This window comes from Microcaecilia unicolor, chromosome 1 (genome assembly GCF_901765095.1).
Source record: "Microcaecilia unicolor chromosome 1, aMicUni1.1, whole genome shotgun sequence".
Lineage (NCBI taxonomy): Eukaryota > Metazoa > Chordata > Amphibia > Gymnophiona > Siphonopidae > Microcaecilia > Microcaecilia unicolor.
In genome coordinates this window covers 52016030-52038798 of record NC_044031.1, presented here as the reverse complement: position 1 = coordinate 52038798, position 22769 = coordinate 52016030, and the positions used below count along the sequence as shown (strand labels likewise).

The 22769-nt window shown below is 42.0% G+C and overlaps 1 protein-coding gene across 5 annotated transcripts in view; it reads right to left on the bottom strand.

Annotated features, from left to right (window-relative positions):
* ALS2CL (ALS2 C-terminal like) overlaps window positions 1-22769 on the bottom strand; it is a 178492-nt gene that overhangs the window by 63758 nt on the left and 91965 nt on the right. For all 5 annotated transcript variants that reach the window (XM_030197218.1, XM_030197245.1, XM_030197252.1 and 2 more), the window contains 5 exons: window positions 20761-20826; window positions 17422-17520; window positions 9451-9612; window positions 5418-5529; window positions 3249-3326 (listed from right to left, as the gene is read on the bottom strand). In XM_030197218.1, the coding sequence (XP_030053078.1) occupies window positions 3249-3326; window positions 5418-5529; window positions 9451-9612; window positions 17422-17520; window positions 20761-20826 (517 nt within the window). The remainder of the gene's footprint in view (window positions 1-3248; window positions 3327-5417; window positions 5530-9450; window positions 9613-17421; window positions 17521-20760; window positions 20827-22769) is intronic.

Here is a 22769-nt window from a genome sequence, read left to right as displayed (position 1 = left end):
AATGAAGGAACCAAACCACAAACAGTGACATAACTGGTAAACCCAGAGTCCAATGAGTAATAGAGCATCTTCCCATAGCTCCCAGGCCTACCACTCCCCCTCCCCTCATTCCCTCTTCCCCACCTCCCAAAATTCCCAAATCCAAAACCCCTCAACCAAAAACTGCTCACACATTCCCAGGTGAGAGTCCAGGGCAATTAGGACATATCACGTTAAAATGCTATCCGGGCACCCCTTTTATCCACCTAGTAACAAAACAGGATGCTGCAATAGGAAAAAACAGTCCCCAACGCACATAAGTCTCCAAACATAGAAACAGGCCACCACCATCTGCCCTCCATGAATACCTTCAGCTGTGCTGGATGTAAAAGCATAAAGCGCTGCTTCCATTCCAAAAGAGCCAAGCAAAAATGAGTAAATGCCTTCCAACGCTCTGTGAGTGCAACTGAATAATCCTGAAAGATATATATAATATTGACCTCGCATTTAGCGCCATCTCAGTTCTGCTTTTAACGGCACCGTAATGTGACTTTCTGGGTATAGCAATGGAGTTTCGCAATTATAGGTCACAATCGTACCTCCTCCTCTCTGCGATGGCCCAAGTGGTGCGCTCGCTCTAGCTGATAAAGCCTCACCCCAGTTGAAACAGTATACCAAGTAGCCATCTATTCTTCCAGTATTTCTGGCAATTTGGTGCTCTGGCAGTGTTTAAAGGAATCCTATGAATTGCAAATTGTCCTGCCTGGAATGATTTTCCAGATCATCTAGTTTTGCCACCTGTTTCTTAACCAGCGCAGTAAGCACCTCAAGCTCATGTGGGACATCTGAACGCTGTCCTCCAGTTCAGAGACCCTGACTTCCAATTCACCAGTCTGCCTTGAAACATCAGAAAGCAGCTGTTGTACCGATGTTAGTTGTTCCAAAAGCAGTACTAAGCATGGGTCCAACATGTGTACTACTGGAACCATAAAATCATATTTGAGGGTAGGTGTCGTGCCAGAGGGAGAGGTTGATAAGTGGTCTGCCATTTCGCTCTCCATGGTCTTTGCCCTGGTCATGTCACAATGTTGTCCTTTATTCAACATTGCTTCCTCGGCCTTCACCACAAACGTGTCCACATTTGTCTCAGTCTCATACAGCAGCAAATCTGATAGTTAGCAGCAGGACAACAAAGCAGACAAAGGTGGATTCCAGGGGTGACTTGGAGCAGCTAGAGACCATATGTCTTCCTCTGCTCACAGCAGCACATGATCCCCTCACATGTATTATTAAAGAACTTGATAATAAGCCATGGAAGGGGACCTGCTGTATTTAGTGTTGGTCTTGTAAGAATAACAGAGGAGAAAGACAAGGTCCCCTGCCTTAAACCATATCCTCCCTGCACATAAGAGGTAAAAGGGGATCACGGATCGAGCAATGCCAATTTGAATGGTAGAAGCAACTGAGTGAGCAGATGGGTCAGAAGTCTTTTTTTTTCTAGGAATCACCTCAGGAACAGGTTTTAAGCATATGGGGAGCATGTATGCAGGTATACTATAAGTTGGGGGGCTCTACAGGGGGAAAGGAAAACCTCCACTCTAGCCTTGGGGGAATTATGCTCATGACAACTGACTATTTATATATCCTGGGATAGGGACCTGAGAGCACTGACAGAAATGTTAGACTACTAATGCCCTCAGGAAAGTTATCTACACTTTTTGAGGTAGCAGGGCTCACAAAAATCTTTGGCATATGACCCAGCTCATTAATTGGTGCATATTTCTTTTGAAATAGAATGCGCTTTTTCAAAAGAGCACATGATAATGCCATTTAGAGGGTAATTCTATAACTGGGCACTTGGTAGGAGCCTATTCTAAAAAAGAAGGTAGGCGCTTACTTTTCTTCATAAATTTGAGCGTAATCACTTAAGGCCTCTTTTACTAAACCATGCTAGCAATTCTCGTGCAGCAAATTGACAGGAAGCCCATTCAGAATCCTCTCATTTGCCAAACTGGGAATCTCTAGTGCGGTTTAATAAAAGAGGCCCTTAGCAGTGTAAAATTTAGGTGCAAGTATTTATGCCTGCTATAAAGCTGTACCTAAATGCTAGAGATATGTGCAAAACGTATAGGATCGATATTTAGAACGGATTAATTGGGCAGCAGAGGCACCTGCCTGGCTAAACCCCGCTATGTTAGCTGGCCACTGATATTCACTGGCACTTAACGGAGTAATGCACTGAGGAGTCCTTTTACTAAGGTGCACCAAGAAGCAGCCTGTGCTGGTGTAGACATGTGTATTGGATGCGCAGGTTCATTTTTCAGTGCACCTGCAAAAAAGGCCTTTTCTTGTGTGTGTGGGGGGGGGGGGGGGGGGGCCGAAAATGGACGTACGGCAAAATTAAAATTGGTGCGCATCCATTTTGGCCCCGAGACCTTACCACCACACATTGACTTAGCGGTAAGGTCTCACGAGTTTATCTGGATTATGCTCACACCTTTTTCAGTAGTAGCTCAAGGTGAGTTACATTCAGGTACACTTGCAATTAAAATCTTTTTGGAGATGCACAGGGTCAGCCTAGCCACTAGGAAGACTAGGTGTATGCCTGAGGAAGAATAACTTTTTTTGGGGGGGGGGGGGGGAGGAGGCAGTGGTGCAGCTCTGGTGTGTGCGAGAGCCTTCTTCTGCTTCCCTTGTTGCTGCCAGGCCTGCCACTACTGGCCCCCTACCTCCTCCTACGCTGGTCCAAAGATTAAAGAAACATTAATACTGAGTGGGCCCCATAAATGCTAGCCTGCACCGAAGCACAGTTTTGTCCTCTGCACAACAGGAGATATGTCTTGAAGGGGGAAGGGACAATGCAGTGTTCCGTCTGTGTTTACTGGGCCCATGCAGTGCTGACGCTTCCTTAATTTTATGCCTGGTCTTGGAATAGGTACAGGATGGCAATGAGAAGAGAAGGGAGAGATGCTGGACATGGGGTGGGGAAGACAGAAAAAGGGGAGATGCTTGACTATAGTGGTGAGGGGGGGGGGAAGCAGAGCTAAAAGCATCTAATACCCTTGAGCTGGCTTTAGAGAGGCATAAAAGGGTTTCATATAGAAACAAGTAGATATTCAATGATGCATTCTACACTATTGACCCAAGGATGTCTCTAATTCTGCAACTGTAGACAAAGGTCTAATGTGCACAGGATTGCCAAACTATTCTGGAATGTAGTGTGCAGTAGAAGAGTATTATCAGTGAGAAAAAGAGAAAGTGTAGCTTACCTTTCCATCAAGTTTCAGTTGTTCTGTGAACTTGCCTTCCAAAACAGAATCATCTTCAGAGATGAGAATTCCCGTGCCCTAACCATTCAAAAATTCACAAAAATCAAATCTGTTTACTGAACATTTCCATTTTTTTACACAACTATGTGATGGCTTAGATATCCTTTCAATTCCTCTCTGCCCTCACTGATCTACCTAGTTTTTGTGGCAACTGCAGTCTGGAAATAGTTAGCAATCTATTTTATTGTTGTTGTTAAGTGAGGCTATTGGGCTCATTTTCAAAACAGAAAAATGTCTAAAAAGTGGCATAAAGAAGCATTTGGATGTTTTTCTCACAAAAATGTCCAAATCAGTATTTTCAAAACCTATTTCTAGATGTTTTTCTATGAAGTCCGTCAAAAGTGCATCCAAATCTCAACGGGGTGTGTCAGGGTGTGTTCAGACTGGGACTTGGGCGATCCTAAGACTTAGACGTTTTTCAGCCATTTGGAACAAAACAAAACCGTCTAGGACTAAAACTTAGACGTTTTGAGCTAGATCTGTTTTTATAATGAATAAGGCACAAAAAGGTGTCCTAAATAACCAGATGACCACTGGACAAAATCAGGGATGATCTCCTCTTATTCCCCCAGTGGTCACTAACCCCCTCCCACCCTCCAAAAATGTGATGAAAAACATTACTTGCCAGCCTTAATGCCAGCTTCAGATGTTATACTCAGGTCCATTAGAACAGCATGCAGGTCCCTGGAGTAGTCAAATGGTGGCTGCAGTGCACTGCAGACAGATGGACCCAGGCCCATACCTCCCCCTACCTGTTACACTTGTGGAAGAAACTATGAGCCCTCCAAAACTCACTATACCCACATATAGGTGCCCCTTCACCTGTAAGAGCTATGGTAGTGGTGTACAGTTGGAGGTAGTCGGTTTTGGGGGGCTCAGCACACAAGGTAAGGGAGCAATGGTGAGATGTGTACCTGGGAGCATTTTATGAAGTCCACTGAAGTGCCCCCTAGGGTGCTCTATTGCTATCCTGGGATGTCAGGGGGACCAGTGTACTAAAAATGCTAGCTCCTCCTACATCCCAATGGCTTGATTCTGTGTGTTTTACAGTTGGATGGGTTTTTTTTCCAAAAATGGACCGAAAAACAAAGTGTCCAAATCACAAAACCTTGTTCAAAACAGTATTTTCGAAAACAAAAGACAGACATTTTTCTTTTTTGAAAATGACCTTCTTTCCTATTCAGATTTTGGACGTTGTTTGCAAAACGTCCAATCTCAGATGTCATATCGAAAATGCCCCTCCATATGCACTGACATGAAGTGCTTGCCCTGTGCTATATATTTGGCTATGCAACATGCAAAAGCCAGAATCTGGAAATTGAATTGACCAATTTAAGCCACATTGCTTGAAACCCATCAATGGGTCATGTGGGGGAAAAAAAAAGACTTTTTACTTATTTTATACTATAACTAGCCGTTAAGCCCGTAAAAACGGGCGAGATTTCCAGCTACCCTCCTCGCCGCCATTCCCTCCCCCCTCCGTGCCAGGCCCCCTGCACTGACCTGACAGCGCCTCTCACCTCCGTGTGAAAGCGGTGCAGGCAGCAGCAGATCGCTCTGCTGCTGCCTGCAGCGCTTCCACACGGAGGTGAAAGGCGCTGTTAGGTCAGTGCAGGGGGCCCGATGCGGAGGAGGGCGGGAGCGGCGGCGGGGATGGGGGGAGGGTGGAGGTTGGTGCGCGCGATGTTCGTTTCCAGGCGGCAGCGTCCGACAGTGACTCCACTCCGTTTCCCTGTCTGTTCTGCCCTCTGACGTCATCACGTCTTGACGCGAGGGCAGGACAGAGAGGGAAGTCTGTACTGCGCATTTGCAGGCGAGTCGGTCACTTGCCGTTTATATGTTTGATTGCATCTTTATTGAGTAAGGCTAAGTTGGGTGGTACATGCTCAGTACTACAAATTAGACCTGTAGTGCATGTTAACCCTGTAGTGTAGCTATTCCCAAAAAGACTGGGTGTAGGCAAAAGAAAAAATGTTGAAGAAATGAGTTAAAAACAGGAAATCACATAGAAGTATTACATGGTAAAGGCATTGTCAAAATGACAATAACTATATGTAAAACTAGTTTATTGTAGAACTTCAGATTATTTAAAACTCAAATGCTACTCACAGTCATCTTATCCATAAGAAAAGTGCCTTGGTAGCAGGCACCAGACTGCATAACCACAATGCCCGCGCCATGCCTCTGATCATTTTGCCACATCCCAATGTACCTCTGTCCACTGGAGCACAAAACAAAATTAAAATGTATTAATTCAAACCTCTATTCAGGATCAATTTATACAATGCTAATCCCCCATCTAATCTTCATAAGACAGGCTAATGATTAGAACAACAGCACTCATTCACAGGCCTCAAGAGCCACAAATGGGTTAGGGTTTTCAGGATGTTCCTAATGAATATTCATGAGAAATTTGCATACTACAGAGTTAGTAGGCATGCAAATTTGTCTATCATATTTATTAGGGGTATTCTGAAGAGTGGACACTTTGGTGGCTTTCAAGGACTGAGAGTGAATACGAAGGGATTAGAGCATTTGACTACAGCCAGGCCCAATCTTGTGGGTACAAATTCAGAATCCCTATGTAGACATCAGCAAAACAACTTTATCTCCTTGTGCCTCTGTTCACTCACCTTCTGCTGCAGGATATGCTTGAGTAATAATGGCAATGTTCACTCCTCACTCCTTTGCAGACTGTCATGTGTCATGGCAGCAAAAATAAGCTATTGATACACAGTGGTACACACTGCAAACACAAGTTTGCCACAGAGGAAACCAGAACTAGACAACTATGTACAAGTACAGAACTTCAAGGAAAGAGATATGATGCTAGTGACATATATGTATTTATTTATTTACTGCAGTTCTATCCCACATTTTCCCACCTATTTGAAGGCTCAATGTACTGTTTTCAATTCATCAAAAATACATTCAGTCCTTGAGGGCTCCAAACAGGCCAGGTTTTTAGGATGTCCATAATGAGACCAACATGTTTAGATGGACCATTGGTCCATCTAGCCCAGTATGTTGTTTCCAACTGTGGTCAATCCAGGTCACAAATACTTGGCAGAAACCCAAATAGTAGCACGATTCCATGATACTGATCCTGAGGCAAGCAGTGTCTCCTCCCATGTGTATCTCAGTAGCAGACTATGGACTGTTCCTCCAAGAACTTGTCCAAACTTTTTAAAAATTCAGATATGCTAACCGCTGTAACCACATCCTCTGGCAAAAAGTTCCAGAGCTTACTTACTCGTTGAGTGAAAAAATATGTACTCCTTTATGTTGTAAAAGTATTACAATGTAACTTCATTGAGTATCCCCTAGTCTTTGTACTTTTTGAAAGAATAAAAAATCAATTCATTTGTACCTGCTCTACACCACTCAGGATTTTGTAGACCTCTATTGTATCCCCTGTCAGCCGTCTCTTTCCAAGCTGAAGAGCCCTAACCTCTTTAGACTTTCCTCATATAAGAGGAGTTCCATCCCCTTTATCATGTTGGCTGCCCTTCTTTGGACCTTTTCTAATTCCACTATCCAGCTTATTTTCGAAGGAGATCACCGACCATTTTCCGACACAAATTGGGAGATGGCCGGCCATCTCCTAAAGCCGGCCAAATTGGTATAATCGAAAACCGATTTTGGCCGGTGCCAACTGCTTTCCGTCGTGGAGCCAGCCAAACTTCAAGGGGGCGTTTCGGTAGGGTAGCGAAGGCGGGATGGGGGTGGGATGGGGGCATGCTTTAAGATGGCCGGCTTCGCCCAAAAATGGAAAAAAGAAAGCCGGCCTTGATGAGCATTTCGCCGGCTTCATTTGGTCCCTTTTTTACAGGTCCAAGTCCCAAAAAAGTGCCCGAACTGACCAGATGACCACCGGAGAGAATCGGGGATCACCTCCCCTGACTTCCCCAGTGGTCACTAACCCCCCCCCCCCAACTCCCCCAGAGGTCACTAACCCCCTCCCACCCTCAAAAAAAGAACTTTAAAAACTTTTTTTGCCAGCCTCAAATGTCATACTCAGGTCCATCGCAGCAGTATGCAGGTCCCTGGAGCAGTTTTAGTGGGTGCAGTGGACTTCAGGCAGGCGGACCAGGCCCATCCCCCCCCCCCGACCTGTTACACTTGTGGTGGTAAATGGGAGCCCTCCAACCCCCCCCCCCCAAACCCACTGTACCCACATGCAGGTGCCCCCCTTCACCCACGAGGACTATGGTAATGGTGTAGAGTTGTGGGGAGTGGGTTTTGGGGGGGATTTGGGGGGCTCAGCACCCAAGGTAAGGGAGCTATGCATCTGGGAGTTATTATTATTATTTTTTTAATTTTTAGAAGTGCCCCCTAGGGTGCCCAGTTGGTGTCCTGGCATGTGAGGGGGGACCAGTGCACGACAAATGCTGGCCCCTCCCACGACCAAATGCCTTGGATTTGGCCAGGTTTGAGATCGCTGGCCTCGGTTTCCATTATGGGCAAAAACCGAGGCTGGCCATCTCTGACATTTGGGCGGCCCCAACCGTATTATCAAAACGAAAGATGCCCGGCCATCTTGTTTTGAAAATACGGTTGGCCCTGCCCCTTCACGGTTCTGTCCTCGGAGATGGGCGCCCTTAGAGATGTGTGTTCCCAATCGAAAATGCCCCTCTGTATCTCTTGAGATACGGTGACCAGAATTGCACACAATACTCAAGGAGAGGTCATACCATGGAGTGACACAGAGGCCTATGGTGTGGGGGTGTGTGTGTGATGAACCTTGTATCTGATTCAGTATGGCAGTTCTTATGTACAAAGCTCAGAAAGTTTTGCAGATAGGAATTATAAACACAAGACTGGAGAAAAAATGTCTGTGTTCATAATGTTACTTATGGCCAGATCAGATATAGTACAGTGTAACCATATATTCTTAGAAGCAAGGCAAGCATTCACACCAGCCATAGAGCTGGCATGTGTGTACCCAAGTGCTGAAGATGTACATTGTACATATAGGATTTAATAAGTTATGCTTCTGTGAGTCCTGCCCACACTTTAACCAGACTGCATCTGTGCACACATTACCTGAAAAATATGCACTATGTAAGATAACACATGTATTTACAGAATAGCATTTAGGCTGGTTTTCGGCATTTATGTGAATACTAGTAAAAAAGCCCCGTTTCTGATGCAAATGAAACGGGGGGGCTAGCAAGGTTTTCTTCAGAGTGTGCATGTGGGAGTGTTCCTGCCCTCTGCCCTCTCTCCCTCCCCTCCCCCCTCCGAGTCCAGTCCTTCAGTGTTGTTTCCTGCTGTGCTGTGTTTGTGTTACAGAGAGAGTGAGGGCATCTCTCTCCTCCCCCCTCTGAGTCCTTCACTGTTACAGAGAGAGGGATTTTCGTGCTGTGCTGTTTTCCTTCACTCATGGGGAAACCGGATATCTCTGGCGCTTCACACTTCCGGCTGGAGGCTTCATAGAACGCTGGGGTTGCCTTTTATATATATAGATGTGCATTTATGCATGTAATGGGCCTATGTTATACAACTACCCTCTTGGTGAACTAGGTGGTCACCTACAGCAGTAGCTTTTGGGACGGAGGAGATGCAGGAGATGCAACAAACAACTGCATTCAAGGGAAAATGATAGGTCCTGACAGCCATACAAACACACAAAAAAACCCCCATCAATATATACTTTATCAGCAGACATGATGGGCAATTTCCAATTAGCCCAGTGTCTTTGTTTTGTGTGCAGAATTCTTCTGGGAAGGATATTTGTTGGGGTATACATGATTGAGTTTATCAACATAGTGGTGTGATAGGAGCTAGGGAATTGGGGGAGGGGAACAAAGTTGAAGAGTTGACCAGAGTATCTAATACACTTACACTGGCCCTGTTAATACCAGCAAAATTATTCAGTTTCATAATGTTCCTTCCTCAGACAGCACCCAACCCAGGTTTGAGCACACATGGGTTAAACTGTCAAGGTGGAGAAGGGAATTAAACCATGGTCTCCAAAGACACAACTCAATGCTCCAACTATTGTACTGTACTACTACCTTGACACCTGCTGAGAATCGATGAAGCTTGAAAACTCTAGGAAGTGCAGCTCCATTAGTCAGATTGTTTTATTAATCTCTGGCAAATTTGTGCTTGCATCTTTGAAACATTCCTGTAGTACCTTTCAATATCATCCCAAATGCCATATCCCATTTTCTTGTCACTGTCCCAGTGGCCGGTGTATTTAAATGGATGTTTAGTGGAGACAGGACTTTTCAGGATGCCAAATCCATGACGCAAGTTGTCCTTGAAGTACCCTTTGTACACTGACTCGTCGCTGTACCTAAAACATATACATTGCTGTTTAAAATAAATTCTGATTAACCTGGAAATTCTGAATCTGGAATTAAGGTGGGAGAGGGGACATATGACAGACACACTGAAATACCTTATGACATGAATGCTCTTCAATTGAAAGGAAGCTCTGGAACAAGGGACATATTTTGAAGCTGAAAGGGGAATAGACTCAGGAGTAATGTCAGGAAATATTTATGGAAAGGATGGTGGCTGTTTGGAATTACTTCTGAGTGAATGTGTTTAGATATGAGGACTGTTCAAATCTCACTTCTCTAATTGGCATTTTTTGATTTCCATTGCTTCAGATACCCACTTGAACTGTAAGGGGAAGGGACTTACTACTACTATATTGATTATACCAGATTACCAACATTACTGTAAGCTTACCTTGAGTTTTAGCAGGCTAACCTCCACTAAATTATTATTATTATTATTATTATTATACAAAGCTTCTTGGCCAGTTAAAGAAACTCTTGAAAAATGTATTCAAAAGCCCCACTTCCAGAAGTCAAATGAAACTTCCCTTCAAGTTACAAGAATTTTCATCATTGGTGAAGCGCCCCTAGTGGCATCACTCAGTCTCAAGCATCACTACAGACTTTGCTTTCCTTCCTAGTTGTGAATACCCTAGATCTTCTGGAAGGTTCAGTGCACGTTCCAGAGAGGTGAAGGTGAGAGTAAGTGAGCTTAAGTGAGGACAGTCCTATATATAGGCTTTGACTTGATACAGGGGGAGTTCGGCCCATTATCTTAGTGTTTCTGGGGAAGCATGATATTTCCAGTTGCAACACTGCAGAGAGAAAGAGAAAAAAAAAACAACTTATTGCAGGATTCACTAAACTGTGGTACTAAGGAACCTTAAGATTAGTGAATCCTGCAGTAAGGTTTTCATGGTAAATTAGCACAACAATGCACTATTTCACTACAGGCTAGTAATAGGGAGCCCTTAGTAAGTAAATTCTCTGGGGACAGAGAAATACTTACGGTACTAGAATATAAATATAAAAAGACTCAAGGTAAATAAAATCAGGTTTTTTGGGAACAATAAGAGAAAGGAGGTTTTCTACCATTACCTCTGAGCAGCCCTTGATCTGTGGAAAGTTTCTTCTATGTGTGTATGTGACGGCTAAACAGTTCCTCAATGTCCACTGACACCTCTTTTCTTTTTGTTGTAACTTTCAAGGTGACTGAAACATTGGTATATCAATTGATTTGATTATAATAGCCAACTCATAGAATGATGAATACTTTTCCCTTTTGTGATCCATTTAATTTATTGTTTACAAATTTGTTACTATGATCTACTCTACTTGGAGAGTATTCTTTTATTCTCTAAGGTTGTTTTCCACCTTTATTTCATTAACAAAAGGCTGAATTTTTGTTCAGTATCCTTGATATGATGCACCCTCTTTCTTGAGCTAATGAATCATCGTAGTAACTCACTCTTCACTAAGCTGTGCTGAATATGATATACCTTCCCTAGCACTTCTAGACCCAATAAATTTGATGCCTACGTATCTATCATTGAATTAAAATATACACCAGCACATTCACTACCCAAACCTATAGCTCTAAGTTTAATGCTAAGTCTAATGGTTAGAGCAGTGGATGGAGAACCAGGATAGTCTGGTTCAAATTGTACTGCAGTTCCTTCTGATCTTGTAGAAGTCACTTAACCCTCTACTGCTTCAGGTACAAATTCATATTGTGAGCCCTCTGAGGACAGGAAAATACCTATTGTACCTAAATGTACACCAATTCGATAGCTTTTGGGGTTTGCAGGTGGTATATATTAAATTTAAAAAATAATTATTTATTTGCTACATTTGTACCCCACATTTTCCCACCTATTTGCAACTAATAAGGTTGCATGTAAAACTGATGTTACGGGGGGAGGTTAGAATCAAATTTTAAAGAGTTTTCGGAACTTGAGGTTCTATATTTTTTACCTTGTTTACATAGAATTATCATATGTGACCTTTGATTTTATGAGGTTTCTGAACTGGATGTTATATGGGGTTGGTTCGCTAAAGAATGGTATTCAAGAATGCGTGAGATAAACAGAGGAACCCTATATAGAAAAAGGATGGAATCCAATTAAAGCAAAACTTAAATAACTCCATAATTGGAATGAGCTTTGATGGCAGCTTCAGATGTTGGTAGTAAGACCAATGCCAGACAGACGTCTATGGTCTGTGTCCCCTAAATGGCAAAGACAGAACAGGATCAAGACCGGAGAGCCTTCAATGGTAACTCCAGTACTTGGGAAGTAGGACCTGTGAAAGGCAGACTTCTATGGTCTGTGCCCCAACGTTGTCAGGAAGAGACCGTGATTAATGAAGAAGTGGAACTTGTGCAGAGTACCAGATTCAGCTCTGGACACCATGTTGGACAGATTGGATGGATTGTGCAGGTCTTTATTTGCTGACATTTGCTATGTTATTATGGGGTCCTTTTACTAAGGTGCAGTAAGCAATAATGCATGCTTATCACAGCAAAAACAATCTTATTGCAAGGTAGGCTCAGGCATTCCACATTAATTTTGTGATCTGCGTGTGCTTCCCACGTGCTAAAAACTAGATTTTATTTCTTAGCACTGGGGGCGGGTCATGGGTGGAGAGTAGGCGTGTTCTGCTTTAATCGGTTAGTGCAGCCATATTGCTGCACACTAAGGCCCAGATGCACTAACTCCACAGTAAAAGCCCTTCCCTTATCGATCCCCGGTTGCAGTTTAGCGATTCAGAAAAAAACAGACATGCATGAAAGAAACCGTATGCAAATGAGCTGCTCGCTGTTAGCTCATTTGCGTGTGATTTCCTTCCTAGGGGGGGGGAAGCCAGTCGGTCAGTTGAGCATGCGCAGAGCAGCCAGACATTAAGTGAGGCTGCTCTGCGCATGCCACATATGGCTTCATAAATGCAGAGAAGCTGAGCGTATAATAGCCGTCTAAAGCCTTTTTGTTGTTTACCTTGATCCTGTTTAAAATGCTTCTGCAAGACGCTTCTTGTAGCCATGCCTTCCCAGGAAGGCACCAATATCAATTGCCACAGAACTGCCTGCCAAACACAGTGAGTTTAGCTGACACTGGTGTCAGCTAAACACGCTGTGATTGGCTGAGAGAGACCAACTGGAACGGCTCTAAAAGAAAAATCAAGTGCTCTTTCAAGCTGCTGACCATCCGGAGGAGAAAGAACCAGCAGATCAGCTTCCTTGCACCAGCAACAGATGGTCTGCAGCTCACAGCAGCCCCAGCCAGGCATTAACGAGAGGTGCATAAGTACATAAGTAATGCCACACTGGGAAAAGACCAAGGGTCCATCGAGCCCAGCATCCTGTCCACGACAGTGGCCAATCCAGGCCAAGGGCACCTGGCAAGCTTCCCAAACGTACAAACATTCTATACATGTTATTCCTGGAATTGTGGATTTTTCCCAAGTCCATTTAGTAGCGGTTTATGGACTTGTCCTTTAGGAAACCGTCTAACCCCTTTTTAAACTCTGCCAAGCTAACTGCCTTCACCACGTTCTCCGGCAACGAATTCCAGAGTTTAATTACGCGTTGGGTGAAGAAACATTTTCTCTGATTTGTTTTAAATTTACTACACTGTAGTTTCATTGCATGCCCCCTAGTCCAAGTATTTTTGGAAAGCGTGAACAGACGCTTCACATCCACCTGTTCCACTCCACTCATTATTTTATATACCTCTATCATGTCTCCCCTCAGCCGACTCTTCTCCAAGCTGAAAAGCCCTAGCCTCCTTAGTCTTTCTTCATAGGGAAGTCGTCCCATCCCCGCTATCATTTTAGTCGCCCTTCGCTGCACCTTTTCCAATTCCACTATATCTTTCTTGAGATGCGGCGACCAGAATTGAACACAATACTCAAGGTGCGGTCGCACCATGGAGCGATACAACGGCATTATTACAGCCTCACACCTGTTTTCCATACCTTTCCTAATAATACCCAACATTCTATTCGCTTTCCTAGCCGCAGCAGCACACTGAGCAGAAGGTTTCAGTGTATTATCGACGACGACACCCAGATCCCTTTCTTGGTCCGTAACTCCTAACGAGGAACCTTGCATGACGTAGCTACAATTGGGGTTCTTTTTTCCCACATGCATCACCTTGCATTTGCTCACATTAAACGTCATCTGCCATCTAGCAGACCTCCAGTTAGATTTTCCATGGTAAAAGTAGGGATTGCTTTTGTGCATGGGGTTGGAAAATGGCTGTGAATGGCCTTGCATGCACATTATAACAGTAATTAGCTCATTATAATAGCTATTAGCTCATTTGCATTCCGTTTTCAATAGCTGCTACCTTGACAGGAAAATGGCTGTAAGAACCCTTTTGTGCATGTCTCGTTTTACTACTTGCTCGCTAGACCAGCTAGAACTAGTTTAAAAGCCACACTGCTGGCTCGTTACCTTTAGTGCATCTGGTCCTAACTGATTAGAGTGTGATTAACGCATGAGCCATTACTGCCTACAAAATAGGTGGTGGTAGGGGCTCATGCACTAATGACCACTCACTATTGGGGAAATTAGAATGGAGCCATTAACTGAAAAACTAGAAAAAGTGACCATTTTACCCGTGCAGTAAAAATGGCCTTAGCACATGGGAATGACCCACGTAAGGACATACTAAGGCCACTTTTTACCACAGTTTGGTAAAAGGGCCCCTATGTTACTCTGTATATAACCATAGTAGTATTCCCTAAACAAGGAGGGATAGAATAAAATGGCAGTCAAAATACTTTTTTTAGTAAGACTTTTAGGTTTCCGGCCTTAAACTTTGTTTCGCTTTCCTCCCTTACAAATCTATAGATGTGTCCAAAATATTCAGTGTTTGACATCATGTTATTTTAATTATGTTATTTTACTAAGCTGCGGTAGCGTTTTTAGCTCGCAGTAGAAATCAGCTGGTGGTAAACGCTGAGACAACGATGGGAATATAGGTGTCTTGGCATATACGACCAGCTGATTTCTACTGCAGGTTAAAAATGCTACCTCAGCTTAGTAAAACACCCCCTATATCATTTCTTATATATACATAGGTCTTGCTAAAAAACGTTTTAGAATTGCCATGTTTGTATTCTATTCTTCCTTGTTCATAGAATTATTTTGTATGATGGGGGGGCTGGTTTGTATTACCCTTGTTTGGTTTTTGATAACCATAGTGGTATCACCATGGATTATCACATACTTTAATTACTGCTGGCCCCATTATTTTCAATGAGGTCAATTTAGTACAAAATGCACAGTAAGCTACAATAATGGTAACATGGGTTAATGTGCCGTTGTAAGTCAGTCTGCGTCTTTCAAGGACTTTGAAGGAACTGGTACATTATTCCGATGGTAGACGCCTTTATTTTCTAGCCTTGGGCTGTTCGCTGAAAGGTGGTCATAAATCAATAAAATAATTTAAATGAAATCAAGCATAAAGGAGCTTCTGATAAAACTTTGCTATTTAAGGGGACCCTTAACAAGAGGTTCACACATTCAAACAGGCTATTGCACAAACATGTTAAAATATTTTGCAGTATTTTGCCTGTTTATGCTCTAACCCACATAATACCTATTTTTCAAAAATACTTTTCAGAGGGGATGTGTCACGGACAGAGAGTGGGCGTTCTGCATTATGGGGTGGATTCTATACATGGTGCCTAAAACCCCCTCACTTAAGCAGTATTCTATAAGCCGCTTAAGCAGAGAGGTCGTGCCCAAAATTTAGGCACCGCCATTTGCACCAATGAAAATTTGGTGCAAATACCCAAGCATAAATTTATACATGAAACACCAACATTCTATAATTATGCAGGTAACTGAAAACTACACCTCCGATCTGCACTGAAACACCCATGACCCTCCCATTTCCGCACCTATCTTTTTTGTACCACATGTAAATTTTAGGCATGAATCCCATGCCTAAATTTGCACGCATAAGTTACAATTAAATCTAATTAGTGTTGACTTCTATAGAATCAGGGGGTATATGGCTAGCACCTTATGATTAGTGTGCAGAGTTAATGCAGGAGCACTTAGGGCCTCCCAAATAGGAGGCCATAAGTGGTCCCACATGCTAATGGAAATGTTAGCAGAAAATCTGCAAATAACACAAAGAAAAAGCCCTAAAAAATGCTATGTTAGTTATGGGCTTAGAGCATCGGAAAGTCCCACATTAAAATACATTAAGCCCATATTTTACCCCACTTTAGTAAAAGAGCCACTAAAATCTTAGGCTGTTTACTGGGTAGGACTGGCTCCTACCTGGATAAATCTAATCTAACACACTTATAATGAAAAGGGAAGGAAAAGCCTCAAAGTAGCTCAAATCCAAAAGAAGTTTTGAGGATTTATAGAGCTACTAGGAAAAAATGCCCGTTTCTGAGCGCAATGAAACGGGCGCTAGCAAGGGGCCCCCTCCCTCCATCCCTCCGAGCTACTTGCCTTGTTCGCTGTGGCATTTCCGTTTCGGCCCTCGTCGAGTGTCATAGCTCCGCCCTCGACGTCATGACGTTTTGACGCGAGGGCGGTGCACACACTCCAGAGCACACCGGATATCTCGGGCGTCTCAACTTCCGTGGAGGCTTCAGAACGTTGGGGTTGCCTTTTATATAGAGAGATATCGATCTGAGTAGATCTCTACTTCTTTATTGGCAAAAACCTTCCCATAAATTATAGAACTTGATTTGAAATTCAAAAACAATTTAGTCTGTGCCTAATAACAATGCTCGAGAAAAAATGGAAACCACTTATCTCGTGGCTCAAGCAAAGCAAAGGAAAAACATCTGGTGGATAGTTCCAACTGCAAACTTGCCCGGAAATATCCACCAGTGCTTCGCTTGAGCCGTGAGATAAGTGGTTTCCATTTTTTCTCGAGCATTGTTATTAGGCACAGACTGATTTTTTTTTAAATTTCAAAACAAGTTCTATAATTTATGGGAAGGTTTTTGCTGATGATGAAGTAGAGATCTACTCAGATCGATAAAGCTCTATAAATCCTCAAAACTTCTTCTGGATTTGAGCTACTTTAAGGCTTTTCCTTCCCTTTTCATTACAAGTGTGTTAGATTAGAGTTCCATACTGTGATATTGTGTGGATAACTTTGGGGTTATTGCTTATTGCATTTGTAATTCCACACCCTTTTTGTGTTACTATAGTTGATCCTGCCTGGATATATGCCACTCAGTTGGGCTACAACCGGGTTTTCAGTGGCATTATCCGGACAATGCTTCTGAAAATCTTTTTTATCTGTATAGTGTTGGGCAGAGCCAGAAGTTATCTGGGTGTCACCGATTTGGTAATCAGATAACTTCTGGCAGTTGCCTTACACCTAGACATTCAATGCTGGTATTTGGGTACAGCCTGGCACTGAATATTCAGGAATAATTTTAAATGTATGGTCAACATTTTAAAGCAACACTGACCACAAAATTTCAATATTAAGGGACTAATATAGGGACCCTTTTACTAAGCTGCATTAGGCGCTAACACATGTCAGGAAGTACTTTTGTGGTACTTTTTTAAAATGGCCACATGCTAATGGCTACATTAGTTATTGACCATTCTTAGAAAAAAACTAGAAAAATTGAGGTATTTATGGCTGCAGTAAAAATGATCTTAGCTTGCGGAAAAGACCCATACAAGGGCATGCTAGGGTCTATTTTTACCACAGTTTAGTAAAAGAACCCCTTAGAGCAGGGAATTAGAAAATAGCAAGGCTGGTAGAAAGATGAGACTCTTTGTAAATGCCTATTAACTCGTTCAGTGATCTATGCTCCGTATTACTTACTCACAGATTCCATATCCCTGCATCTTGCCTTCACTCCAGTGGCATTTATAGCAATCATATCCGTCTTCTGAAGAGTGTGGAATAAGACATATCCCAAATCTGCAATATAACACAAACTGTTAGCTATTAAATTACTTTCCAACAACCTTCTTTTAACCTCTGAAGCAAAGTTCTCAATGTTACTCTTGTGGCTTTCCTGTGGTCTTTCAATTTACAGTAACTTTGTAACTGCATGCATGGTTAAAAAGTATGTATGTACTTTGCTCGGTGCACAGTCTGTTGGATTTTCAAAATGAAAGTACAGGTACATGCGTATTTGTGTTTTGAAAATTACTCCCGGGAAGGCGAAGAGTTAAGATGGTTGCAAGACCAGTCGCATGCTCTGAGTCTTTGCTTCCTAGGAATTTTCGCTTTTTATTAACATCACTGAAGAGAAAAGCTAGACCTTGTATTAACTCTTCCGAGGCATCTGGAATACATTCTGCATAGAGATGGATAGATATGAAAAGAGGTGGGTTTTTTCTCTTTAACTGAACTGATGTTTTGTTTTAATTTTTGTCATTTTAAATGATTTTATATTGGATATTGTTTGTTTTAGTATGTCCTGGACTTTATGGATGTTTGCTGTAAGCCACTTACATTTTTATTGATAGTACAGGATAGAAATTTCTTAAATTTTAAACAAATGAAACCTCAACTGCCATAGAAGGTCTACATAGATGACCATTCACAATGGCTCTAATCACTGATTTCCAATTAAAGCACCTAAAAAGCAACAGTGAAAACGACTCCCCAATTGGAGAAAACATTGTTCCAAAAAAAAAAAAAAAAAAAACTCTCAAAATACTAAAGTCATTTCACTATCATTGTTCATTATAGCTGAAAAACATAATTATATAGAACCTCACTGTACAGAGCAAAAAAACAAATCACTTAGCTTAAAATGAAGTGCTTCGCATAAACATCCCAGAATTTCAGCTCTGTTAGTCCCGTTCTGTTCAATATCAAAACACTGCAGCACAGGGTCTAATATCCTTGACAAGGGTCCCCCTCGTTTTGTTTTCTTCATCAGGAGGAATAGTGCACAAATAATCAGCCTTGCTTCAAGGTGGCAGTTACCGGCTTAAGAATGCTCTCATAAATCGGACTTCCTCCTTTCTCCCACTCTAAAGGTCCATTAAGGCCTTGCGGCGCTACAGTTTGCAAACGAAGAATCCATGTTTGTTCTCTTTGATGTAATTTACACGAACGAAGCACCTATTGCTATGCACGATAGTTGCAAAAAAAGATCACCATTAAACATGAAAAGATTGTTCTGTAATGCCAAATTTGCCAATTGGAGAACAAATTCTGTTGGTACAGTCATGGGTCTACAACGTTGATCTAGTACCAGGTGAATAGCCTCACTAGCTTCCATCTGAGGGACTGAGGTATATAATGACTGGATGTCACCAAGAAGGCAGTCGGAATGCCCTAGAGTTCGTGTACTTTGTTCAAAAAATGCATAGTGTCTTTAATAAATATGGCAATTATTGGATGGGACTAATTCCAAATTAAAGTCAGGTTCTACTGAAGAAATATTATAGCAAATTAGCTTTAAAATCTGGCTTATCATCAAAAATGAATTTCAATTTTTTAACTTTACAAAAGCCACCATTCCAATTTTTTTACCTGCTTCCCAAGATTCATAAAACCTTGGACCGTCCACATGGACGTCCGATTATCTTGGCTAGAAATTCCTTACTAGAGCGAGCATGTAAATATGTTGATTGTTTTTTCGCTCCGATTGTCCCTTCTATCCCATCATTTATTAAAGACTCTAAGCATTTTTGAACAAATTATTTGAGTGTTATTCTTCCTGAAGAAGAAAATGAAACGAGGAGGTCCCTTGTCAAGGATATTGGACCCTGTGCTGCAGCATTTTAATATTGAACAGAACGGGACTAACTGAGCCGAAATTCTGGGATGTTTATGCGAAGCACTTCATTTTAAGCTAAGTGATTCGGGGTTTTTTGCTATGTACAGTGAGGTCCTATATATTTATATTTTTTAGCTATAATGAACAATGATAGTGAAATGACTGCAGTATTTTGAGAGTTGTTTGTTTTTGTTTTTTTTTTTGGAACAGTGTTTTTTCCAATTGGGGAGTTGTTTTCACTGTTGCTTTTTTGGTGCTTTAATTGGAAACAAGTGATTAGAGTTATTGTGAATGGTAATCTATGTAGACCTTCTATGGCAGTTGAGGTTTCATTTGTTTAAAATTGATACTCAGACAGCAGTCATTCCCTTCAATGTTCAGAACAAAATACATTTTTGATTTTCTTATTGTTAAATTTTGTTCTTTACTCTTGTAATTTTGGTGATATTTTAAATACATAAATGCCACATTAGAAAGAATTGAGGGGTCCTTTTACCAAGCTGTGGGAAAACGGGCCCTGCAGAATTCTTACTGAATGGCCATATGGTGGGGATCCCTTACCACCACCCGAGGTGGTGATAAGGTCTCCCAAACTAACCCAGTGGTAACTGGGCAGCATGTGACGATGCTCGATTACCGCCGGATTACCAAGTCCTGGATAGCTGAGGAGGCTTTTTCATCCCTGTGTTTTTAAATGCATAGTACAAATCTTTCAGTCATTCTATGTAAGTGAGGATTGTTATATGACCTCCTTCTATTTTTTTGGTTATGTATATTCTGTGCCACCACTTCCATGGATGCCATGTTGCAAAATACTGACCATGGCATTTGAAAATTGAACAGACTATATTTAACACAATAATTGCATAGTATTATTCTGAATATTATAACTGTACATTTTGAATATTTTCAAACTGTGTACATTTACGGTTTGAGAGTTATTGATCTAGTCAGAGTATGCAAACTCATTAAAATTGTTTAACAGGCCCAGAAACAGTTATAGAAATACATTTTGGGTTTATAATCTAATGTGGAAATTGTTCATTGCACAAATATCAACTGGTAGTTCTAAGCAGCTTACAACATAAGAGACCCAAAACATAACATATGAAGAATCTCCATATATTAGCTAAAACAACAAAAAATTAAGGAAGAAGGGCTATCACAAGGTTGCCAACTATAACTCTTTTGTATGCCATAAAAAGTTGCTATTTGACTACAGCTTCTCCTAAAAGTCCTCAGTCCCCAGTGTGTTTCAAAGAGGGACTGTGGTGTATTTTCTTCCCCAAATCACCTGCTAAGTGATTTCAAACAGCAACATGTATATGCAGATTGTATGCCACATTCTTCCTCAAAGGTTCTCTTCCACTAGTTTTTTTTTTATTAAAAAATAAGAGTAAAATCTAAACATTGAGACTTACCCATCTTCTAAGCCCTCTTTGAAGTCCCCAACGTAATTGTGTCCATCAGGCCACTTTAGGGTGCCTCTGTAATAAGGACAAATTCAATGGAAAGCAGAAATATGCAGTAAACAATTTTCTTCACAATAACCTTTTCAGATCCCCAATCCTTTGTTTTACAATGCAGGTAAACCTTTCATTTTAATAGTGCAGAATTCCAGTAGCCATATTGGTCTGGGAGAAAACTGGTGTCTTTAAGGACATGATCTCTTTTACAAAATGTTGTAAAACATATTTTGAGAACCCATAGATTTCATCTGAATGTCAGGCTGTTTGGAAGTTCTCAAATGCTCATAAGGCCCTCGTATACAGCAAATTAAGGATCATTTAAAAGATATTACTACTTACAAAGACTCATATTTTTATGAATTTCTTAAGAAAACTTAATTGTAAATAATAGGAAAACAACAGTAAGTGTCTAGGGGTTACTGATCTACAAAATGGGACTCTTGAGCTCACTTTTGAATTGGAGGTTCTTGCTCCCCAGGCTGCTCAAGCAGTTCTGGTAATCTACTGATTTTACCTAGCAGTTCAAGTGGATCGGAGGAGGACACAGTCTTGTGTCTCCTAGGACAGTGTTTCCCAAGTCTGGTCCCGGAGTATCCCTTGCCAGTCAGGTTTTTCAGGATATCCACAATAAATATGCATGAAAGAGATTTGCATATAATGGAGACAGTGTACGCAAATCAAGTTCATGCACATTCATTGTGGATATCCTAAAAACCTGACAAGCAAAGGGTACTCCAGGACCGGACTTGGGAAACACTATCTTAGGAAACACTGAAATGCTTGGTTTGCATGGGAAATTGTGAAAAAAAAGTCTTGCAGGTAAGCATAAAAGGAAACAAATATGCAGTGAAGTGAGGGGGGTGCCACGTGCAAGGGCTTCTAAGAAAGCAAATAGAACATTTGAAATTATTAAGAAAGGAATGGAAAACAAAAATGAGAATGTTTTATAATGCCTTTGTATTGCTCTATGGTGCTACCGCACTTCAAATATTGTGTGCAATTCTGGACACCGCATTTAAAAATATATAGAGCTGGCTAGAGGAGGGAGGGGACCCCTGGGAGCTGTTATGATTGTGGTCAGAACCCCTCTTAAACTTACCTTTTTCCTGGGGGTCAGCTTCTTAGCTGGCTTCTGTTTCTTTTGTCTGTCCTTTCTGAGCTAGCTCTCTCTCTCTATGCTGGCAGCTTCCAGCAGCATGACTCTATTTGTTTCAATTTACTACAGCTGTGTGTGTGGACTGAGTTAGCTCTACCTCTCTTTGGGTGTACTGGCTTCAAGTGCTTCACGGTGCTGCATTGGTGTGGGTTGGGCCTCTCTGGGTTTCAGTGTGCTGTCTGCCTGGGTCTAGGGAGTGTGACATCATCAGGGAGGGCCTTGATAAGGAAGTGGTGTTCTTCCCTTCAGGGCCTTTGCAACGTTTGCTTTTGCTACTTGCTTTAGGTCCAGGTTAGTGTTAGTGCAGTGTGCACTTGTGACTGTGTGTTTAGCTTTCCTGCTTTTCCCTTGTGGTGCTTTGGAAGCATTGCTGTGTATAGGGCTTTGGAAGCTCTGTTGCTGACAGAAGTACTTCAGGGTTTGGTGTTGTTAGGAACACTGCAGATTTGGCTGTTAGAAGTACTTCTATTGGGAGCATTGCAATCTTTGCTGTTTGTGTTTGGTGCTTTGGAAGCACTTTCGGCTTGCGTGTTTAGCTTCCCTGTTTTTTCCCTAGTGGCTACCCTGTCTTCCCTTTTAGTACTAGGAGCTCTTCTGTAGCTTGGTGCTCAGAGCACCTGTGTTAGGTCTGCTGAAGTTTGGTGCTTAGGAAGCACCTTTATTAGCTTATGTGTTTAGCTTCCCTGTTCTTCCTTGTGGCTCCCCTGCTTTTCCTTTTGGTGCTGTGAGAAGCACTCCTGTTAGGTCACTGCCTTGGGGCACTCCTGTTAGTATAGGGCTTAGGAAGTCCTTTTGTTACTTTACT